General features: G+C 49.8%; 1 protein-coding gene across 1 annotated transcript; it reads right to left on the reverse strand.

Moving 5' to 3' along the window:
- Positions 1-609: 609 nt before the first annotated feature.
- Positions 610-1,560, reverse strand: LOC118673313 (olfactory receptor 6F1-like). Its single transcript, XM_036343936.1, has one exon. It carries the CDS (start codon positions 1,558-1,560, stop codon positions 610-612), a length of 951 nt encoding a protein of 316 aa, XP_036199829.1.
- Between the last annotated feature and the right edge of the window lie 7,540 nt (positions 1,561-9,100).

Genomic DNA, 9,100 nt, shown 5'->3' on the forward strand with positions numbered 1-9,100 from the left:
TGTCCGTCTTCTCCCTATTGACTGTGAGTTCAGTGAGAGCTAAGACTGCCTCTGTGTTTGTGTATTTTATGACTTCGATGTGGTACAATGCCCTGGACAGAGTAGACCTTGAATCAGCGGTTCTCAACCTGTGGGTTGCGACCCCTGAAAATACATCCTGCATATCAGATATTTACATTATGATTCATAACAGTAGCAAAATTAAGTTATGAAGTAGCAACGAAAATAATTTTATGGTTGGGGGTCACCACAACATGAGGAACTGTATTAAAGGGTCGCGGCATTAGGAAGGTTGAGAACCACTGCCTTGAATGAAGATTTGAATGAGTAAGTACCCAGCCTTACCAGCTCATTCTGGGTGTGAGCTGTAACACAAGGTTCCAGCTCTACCGAGGATGATGGAGCAGAATCTGTCCTACGTAGACCATTTCTGGGACATCAGTTCACCTGAAGCTGCCAGAACTCGGCAGTGTCCTCACCATAGTCAGAGGCATCTGGTCACCTGGCTTTGGGAGCTGCTGGTTTAGTTAGTTGCCTTTTAGGAAGAATCTAAGCATCTCAGTCCAGTTCATCAACCCTTGGGCAAATATGACCCCTTTCCCTTTTGCTTCACCTGAGGAAACCTGGCTTCTTCCTCAAGCAGTTTTTCACGGCTTTATGGATGTCCCTGTTTCTCAGGCTGTAGACGATGGGGTTGAACATGGGCGTCATGATGGTGTAGAGCAGAGAGGACCCTTTGCGCAAGAGCTGAGATGAATTGGCTGAGGGTACAAGATACGTGGCAATCAGCGTCCCATAAAACACTGCGACCATGGTGAGGTGGGAGGAGCAGGTGGAGAAGGCCTTTTGCCGGCCTGTGCCAGATGGGATTTTCAGGATGGTGGCAAGAATGCAGGAGTAAGAAGCTGTGATGAGAAGAAATGGGGCCAGCGTCACTGCTGAGGAGGTGGCGTAAGCAATGGCCTCGGTCAGCGAGGTGTCCGTGCAGGAGAGGTGCACCAGAGGAGTGAAGTCGCAGAAGAAGTGATCGATTTCGTTGGGTCCACAGAAGGTTAGTCTAGACAGCAGGACCATGGTGATGGCTGTCAGGAGGAAGCAGCAGAGCCAAGAGCCGGCAGCCAGCCGCACGCAGAGGGGCCCAGTCATGAGGATGGGGTAGTGGAGAGGTTGACAGATGGCCAGGTAGCGGTCATAGGACATCACAGCAAGCAGCAGACACTCAGTGGCAGCCAGGGACCCGAAGAAGTAGAACTGTGCCAGGCATCCAGCCACAGAGATGGTCTTCTGTTCAGCTATGATGATCAGCAACATCTTGGGGACAATGTCGGAGGTATACCAGATCTCCAGAAAGGACAAGTTCACCAGGAAGAAGTACATGGGGGTGTGGAGGTGATGGCTGAACAAAACCAGCAGGACAATGAGGGTGTTCCCAGAAACAATTAAGATGTAGAAAACGAGGAACATCAGGAAGAGGAAAATATTCAGCTCTCGGGTGGAAGGAAATCCTGTGAGCACGAATTCCACGGGCACTGTCTGGTTCTCCGAGGGCAGGACCACCATGCCTTGGCGTCCCTGGGAGCGGAGCATCTGGGATACAACACGCAGGACGCAGGCGCTGCTGGCTCACACACAGAGCCGGGGCTGATAGTCCATGGTGGTCATGCCCCACTCAGGTGTTTGGAACTTCTTTCCACTTGGGTGGAGAAGTAGCATCTTTGTTTTCAAGGCCTGAAAGGGGAAACAAAAGAATTTGGTCTAAGAACTTGTGACCACTCCCCACCTTCTTCTCCCACCTGTTTTTGTTTTGTTTTGTTTTGTTTTGTCTTCATCAGGAACAAGGTTAGCAGGAGATGGAAGAAAGGAAGAGGAATACGAAGGGGAGAAAGCAGGAAGAAAAAAGAAAGGAGAATCCCTGCTCTATGCCCTTCCTGCATGTGCTACGGTAGCCTGGGGAGTTGTGGAAGGAACGGAAGAAAATCCAAAAGGACGGTGGGCATGCTCTGGAGGGTTTGTGAACTCCCAGACAGGGGTCCCCCCGTCCCCACCCCCCCCACACACTTCAAGCATGCTTATCTCTAGGGAAATGGTCCCTAGCATATCTAGTATGTATTCCTCTCCTTTCAGAGTCTTGGTGAGTTGAGAGGTAAGTTTATTACTTCTGTTTTGTTTTCCATGCTCCTATCCAGAGAAAATCCTATGAGTGTGAGATTTGAGATTCTCTGACTCTTAGGTCACAGCCCAAGCAGGTGTCACACAGGGCAGGAGTGCTTTTTCTCACAATTAAAAAAAAAAAAAGAGTAAAAGTAAAAGCCAGCCATTGAAAAGATCTAGAGCTCCAGTAAATGGCAAAAGGAGCTTCAGAACCAGGTGGCCTAAGGTATCGTGTGCAACCAACCAGATGAGTAGAAGAGCCTCTGGTTCTTTCCAGTGAGATAAGGAAGCCCAAGGCTCCCCCTCATTCCATCTGGTTCAAGCCATGCACCCACCACTAAGCTAGGGGCAGATGGAGAAACTGCCCCCAAAGCACTGCTGTTCACAGTCGGAGGCCAAAACCACTTAGCTGTTCTCAAGCCGGGTGCACTGGGTCTGGCCCCCTCAACCAGGAAGGGCCTGGCTGCTGCAGGCAAGTGGGCGGAGCTGGGAAAACCCACCGCAGGCAGAGAGCACTGTGTGGGTGTGATAATGAGGCAGTTTTTACAACAACCGTAAACAAAGCCGGGGGCTCTGCTTTATGAGTCAGACTTTGAACAAGTTTTTTAACTTCGGAGATATTTTCTCATCTGTGAAATGGGTGGGTGAAGAACTTAGCCTGTGCCCAGCATGCAAAAAGCACAGACACACAGCCTGGGAAGTCACTGCTCTGCAGGGCTGCCAACATTACTTAAGGTCGCCCAGGACCGACTGCCCTTGCTCTGAAGGGGGCATTAGCAACAATGTCTTCTGCCGCACCCTGCAGTGTGTGTGTAAGAGCGTGAGGAATTCAGCGCCTCCTGCTTTCTCTCATCAGACGATGGCAATACCTTGATCCTCTTTTAAAATGGACCCAAACAGAGGCACCGGGTGGGGAGCACTGGGGGGATAAGGACACATAGGTAATGCCTTAATCAATAAAGAAAAAAAATTAACCCAAACAATTTGATTCAGGGATATATCCAAAGAAACCCAAAACATTAATTTGAAAAAATATATGCATCACTGTGTTCATTGCAGTGTTGTTTACAATAGCCAAGATCTGGAAGCAGCCCGCATGCCCATCAGTAGATGAGTGGATAAAAAAGCTGTGGTACATCTACATCATGAATACGACTGGGCTGTAAGAAAGAGGGAAATCTTACCTTTTTTGACGTCATGGATGGATATAGACAATATTATGCTAAGTGAAATGAGCCAGTCAGAGAAAGACAAGTACCATATGATTTCACTAATCTGCAGAATCTAATGAACAAAATAAACTAACAATCAAAATAGAAACAGACTCATAGATACAGAGAACAGGCTGACAGCTGTCAGAGGGGAGGGGGTGCGGGGCTGGGTGAAAAAAGGGGAAGGGATTAAGCAAAACCAAAACGAAACACCCAACTCATAGACACAGACAGACACAGTATGGTGACTACCAGAGGGAAAGGGGGTGGGGGAGGTGGAGGAAGGTAAAGGGAATAAATGGTGGTGGAAGGAGGCTTGACTTGGGGTGGTGAACACAGTACCGATGACGGCTTATAGAATTGCGCACCTGAAACCAATATAATTTTATTAACCAATGTCACCCCAATACATTCATTGAAAAATAAAACGAAATAGATCCAGTGCCCTAGATGCCATCTGGGGAGCCCCATTTTCAGCTTTGCAAGTGGCTCACAGAACTAACCTGGATGCCGTGCCGACCGACAGTCCTGGTGCCCAGAGGAGGCCCAGACTCTGAGCTCACCACATGGAGCCTGGGGGAGGCACAGAGAGAGGCCTCTTCACCCCCTGCAGCCCCCCCCCCCCCCCCGCAAAGCACCCCAGAGAGAGGGCTCCTGGCTGTGTCTGCTTCTATACTGCTGCTGGGGGGGGGGGGCGCCCCCTCGGCCCTTCCTGGGTTCTGATGGCTGCACTGATAACACTGGCACAAAGCCAGACAGACTAATAGGACAAAAGGCAGTGTAATGCACGCACACAGGAGATCATAAATGATGATGCCGTTGGAAATGATGGAGCAGTCAGCTTTTTCTATTTTTCAGACAAACAAGAAATTTGTGAAGAAATCACAAGACAAAGACACTTACGTTTGGGTGCTGGTTACTGAGACTCTGCACCGAGTTTGGGCTTGCGCAGCGAGTTCGTGAAGGAGTGACAGGTTTGTTCGTGAAAGCTTGTAGGCTCTGGCTTCCTTAACGGCAGCAATAGAGTGTCTCAGCACCCCCCGCCCCCCCAGCGAGGGGGGCATCCTTCCCAGGGAGACCCATGTCCTGCATTCAAGGGGACCCTGGAGGGTCAAGGTGCCTCCTTGTGCCGGCTGCTCGTCAAGTAATTTTGATTTAAAATAATCAATATGCCATTGTGGGCTATTGGGGGCTGCCTGCCACCCTGCACCCCAACACTGCTGATGATGCTATTACTCAATCCCAGGCTACTCTAAGTGCTGGAAACGTACAGCTCATCTACGCATCACAACAGCCCTGTGTGGTGGGTGCACTTGTGGTCCTTGCTTTCGGATGGTTCATGAACTTACCATGGTCATCAGCCGGGAAGCGGCAGAGGCGAGGTTCAGACTCGCCCTGGATGGGTCGCTCCTAACCGCTGACACTACCATCGGCTGGCTTGCGTGATCTCACAGAGGCAGGCAGAGGGGAGGACGGTGTGACCTTCAGGGTGCCTGAGGCCTGCTGTGCTGTTGGGCGCGACCCCATAAGGACTCACGGAGTCTGACAGCCGCTCCCTCTGCCTCTGGACTGCTTTTCCCGCTGCTGCTTCTTTTTTTTATAATATATTTTTTGTTGATTTCAGAGAGGAAAGGAGAGGGAGAGAGAGAAACATCAATGATGAGAGAGAATCATTGATCGGCTGCCTCCTGCTCGCCCCCTACTGGGGATGGAGCCGGCAATCTGGGCATCTGCCCTAACCAGGAATTGAACGGGGACCTCCTGGTTCATAGGTGGATGCTCCACCACTGAGCACACCGCCTGAGCTTCCGCCGCCACTTCCACGTCCTTCCTTTATTATCTTAAAAGAAAACCAGGCCGGCCTATGGCCTTGAAAACCCAGGAATCCTTTCTGAGAACATTCCCAGGAGCTGCCACTCCCTCTCCCAGGCCTCGCAGTCCTGCCCAGGGCTGTGCAGAAACACCTGGGAGAAGGGGCAGCAGGTGAAAGGAAGGAGAGGCCGCCTGGACAGGCCGAGGACCCTGGGGAAGAGCGCAGGCGCTACAAGTAAACTGGCCGGGTAACCTTGGGGGCAGAGGAGGCTTTGGCCAGCGGCAGCAGAGACTCGCCCCCTGCCTCAGCATGCAGCCACCGCCTCCTCCCCCAGCTTCTCCGCAGAGGGAGGAATTGAACGCTATATTATTGAAAGAGGAGAGGTTTGGGCTTTGCTAACGGGCTCCTGTGTTAACTTCGCTCATCTCTGTCTCAGCTGCCGGAGCCCAGACCAGGCAGCAGGTCCCTGACTCCTGTCGGCACAGGCACAGGGTAAGTGCTGGTAACTGGTAGAGCTCCCTCCCCTCCTCCCTCATCCCCTTCCCTCCCACCCCCTCCTGCCCTCCGATCCCAGGTAGGTGGCTCTTAGAGGGCACGCTCCCCTCCGCAGGTGTCCAGCAAGAACAACTTGTGAGACAATGAAAGGAGCCGACGCACTGGGTTGGGGATTTCTAACATCCCTTTCGACTTGGTTTTTTCCTCCTAACTGGGAAGCATCCGGTTCCCCAGGACACAAACACGCAGTAAGACTGTAGGAAAGAGCAGGTTTATCACAAAGCAAAGTAAAAACGCTTTTACTTTATCATCTTAAAAAAAAACCAGGTCAGCCTTTTACCTGTGAATAATCACAGGTTTTGTTGCTTCCACTAACAAAAAGGAAAGCCAGGGAGGGCACGAAGGGGCACAGCTGCTATCCGAAGGGGTCATTCTCACAGCTGAACTGGGTGCTCAGTGAATTCACCCGTCAATCCAGCCAACATTCGGCTAATGGGTGAGGACCCTTGATCTTTGCCAGCTGCTGTCAGTCAAGCAGACAGACACATAGCTTGGTTTTGTCGCTGCACACATAGCTGATTGAGGACGCTAGGAACCTGCAGCCCTGCCTCATCTAGCCAGGACAGACTTAACATGGGAAAAGCTGAAGTGTACCCCGCAGAACAAGTGAGCGTTACCTGCCGGTGCCTCCCGGGGGTTCCCTCCTACCGTGGGGCACCAGGCCACAGACACCAGGGCCTGTCTCTCTCTCCTGGATTCAGAGAACTGGGCCAGACCTCTGGAATCCTGCTTTTATCCAGAAAGACACCTTCCCATGTCCCCTTAGCAAAGGCTGTCTCAGCCCAGGAACCTAGGAGGGCAGGTGCCTTCTGGCCCCAATTTTCAACCGCCTTCCTCGGTGCCAACTCCAGTCCCTCTGCGGGCAAAGCCATAGTCTCCCCTGACACGGTGCTGTGGGCATTGCCCCCAGGACTCTGGCTGGGAATTGCTGTTTGTCTTGCAAATGATATGAAACCAAGCTACTTCCCCCTGAGAGGAAACCTTTCTCCCTTGCTCCCCCTGAGTTGAGCTTCCACTTTAATAACGTCTCTGTATTTATGATGACCGTGGCAAAGAACTTTCATGCTTGAACACGTGTGAGGTTACGTTATGTTTTAGGGTGGATTAAATAATATTTTGAAGGAAGTCTTCAATTTGTTTCTATCCTCAGGAAGCAAAATTACTGCACATTTCCTTACTGTGGAGGCGTGGTTAGAAGCTAGAACGTTGTTAAAGCCATTCATTAGGCTTCTAAAGAACTCGGGGACTCCTGGATTGTTGTCACTGATTAAAAATACTAACTGAGCCTGGCTGGTGTGGCTCAGTGTTGAGCATCGACCTATGAACCAGGAGGTCACAGTTGATTCTCGAGCAGGTCACATGCCCAAGTTGCAGGCTCAATCCCCAGTGTGGGGCATGCAGGAGGCAGCCGATCAATGATTCTCTCTCATCACTGATGTTTTTATCTCTCTCTCCCTTCCTCTCTGAAATTAAAAAAATATATATACTCGTGGCCCAGTGCCCGGATTCGTGCACATTGAAAGGAAATTAATTAGAAGAAAGATTCATGTGGTAATTGTTACTGCAAAAAATTATATGTCAAAATAGTATATATAATATCTATAATAATAAAAGCATAATGTGCTAATTAGGCCAGACGGCTGAACAGTGGAATGACTGTCTGGATGACTTCCGGACAAAGCCGGGGCTGTGAGGGCCGAGCCCCTTGCACAAATTTCATGCATTGGGCCTCTAGTAGTATTATAAAATTAAAATAGTCAATGCTTATTTTTAAATTGCCAGTGTCTGTCATATGAACCAGCTCGTCAGCCGGTCGGACAGTTGGATGGATGGTCGATCACTTAGCCTTTTATATATATAGATTTAAAAAAAAAGTAACTGAGGTTGGTTCTGCTCTTGGCAGTAAGTGTGTGAGGGGCAACATTATGGAATGAAAGTTACTATTCAATGACGGGCAGTAAGGAACTGGAGAGAGATTTGTTCAAAGTAACACATTAATACAGCTGCCCAATAAGTGTAGCAAGTGAGACAATGACACAATGCCAGTGAGTTGAAACTGCCCCGTTTGTTCTTTAGATCGGGGCTATTTTTCTCTGTGATCTGGTACCCATGAGAGAGACCGTGGTGTTTGGCACTACCGAATTCACAAATATTCGAGTACCCGAGGCCTCTGGGCAGGATGTCCTGATTGAAATCTACGGAGTAGCCACGTGCCAGGCAGGTGCTATGCCCATGTTACCTGTAACCCTCCTGCCTCCTCTGCACACAGCCCATCTGACAAACGAGGAAACCCAGGCTTTGAGAGGTGAAGCGACTTGTTCAAAATGACCCAGACATGGTTGGGAATGTGACTTTGTGGAAACAGTAGTCCCCCCTTATCTATGGGGGACACCTCCCAAGACCCCCAGTGGATGCCTGGACCCTCCTATATCTATATACCTATGATAAAGTTTAACTTATAAATTAGGCACAGTAAGAGAATAACAGATGAAATAGAATGACTAGAACAATATGCTGTAATACACGTATGGGCACGTGTTCTCTCTCTCTCCCCCTCTGCCTGTCCATGAGCCTGCACACGCAGACACTTTATCTTTCACACTGTATTTTACTGTACCTTGTATTTGTTTAGACACACAAATAGTTACCATTGTGTCACAGTTGTCTACAGGATACAGTAACATGCTATACAAGCTTGCAGCCTGGCAGCAATAGGCTACATAGCCTAGGGGTGCCCTCTAGGTTTGTGTAAGTGAAATCTATGATGTTCGCACAATGATGAAACCAACCTAACAACCTTTCTCACAATGTATTCCTGTCGTCAAGCGATATATGATTATAACTAAAGAACTGACTGTTCACTTTCTGAACCTCTTGTCATTTTCCTTTTCCAGAAGTTGTAGAAACCTTTGCCAAAGGGAGCCCATAAAAGGCTCTCCCCCTGCCTGGCCAGGGTGACTCAGTGGTTGAGTGTTAACCTATGAACCAAGAGGTCATGGTTTGATTTCTGCCCGGGTTGAGGGCTCGATCCCCAGTGTGGGGCGTGCAAGAGGCAGCCTCAACGATTCTCCCATCATCAGGGATGTTTCTATCTCTTCCTCTCTCTCCCTTCCTCTCTGAAATCAATAAAAATATATTTTAAAATGCTCTCCCCTGTTTGGTAGCCAGAGATAGAGGCAGAGCAGAAGTAAATGGAGCCCCATAGGTCCTCACAGTCTCGCCACCTCTAGATCCCCCTCCTTGAGTGCTGAGCCCTGGTGGAACCAGGAGACCACATGCTCGTGGCGGCCTTAGCGAGTTTGATCTCTGTGGATGAAGTCCACCAAGGCCCTTCGCCTTCAGGGTCACCACTAGGGAGCAGACACTTCAC

Source organism: Myotis myotis, unplaced genomic scaffold, assembly GCF_014108235.1.
Source record: "Myotis myotis isolate mMyoMyo1 unplaced genomic scaffold, mMyoMyo1.p scaffold_m19_p_18, whole genome shotgun sequence".
Classification (NCBI taxonomy): domain Eukaryota; kingdom Metazoa; phylum Chordata; class Mammalia; order Chiroptera; family Vespertilionidae; genus Myotis; species Myotis myotis.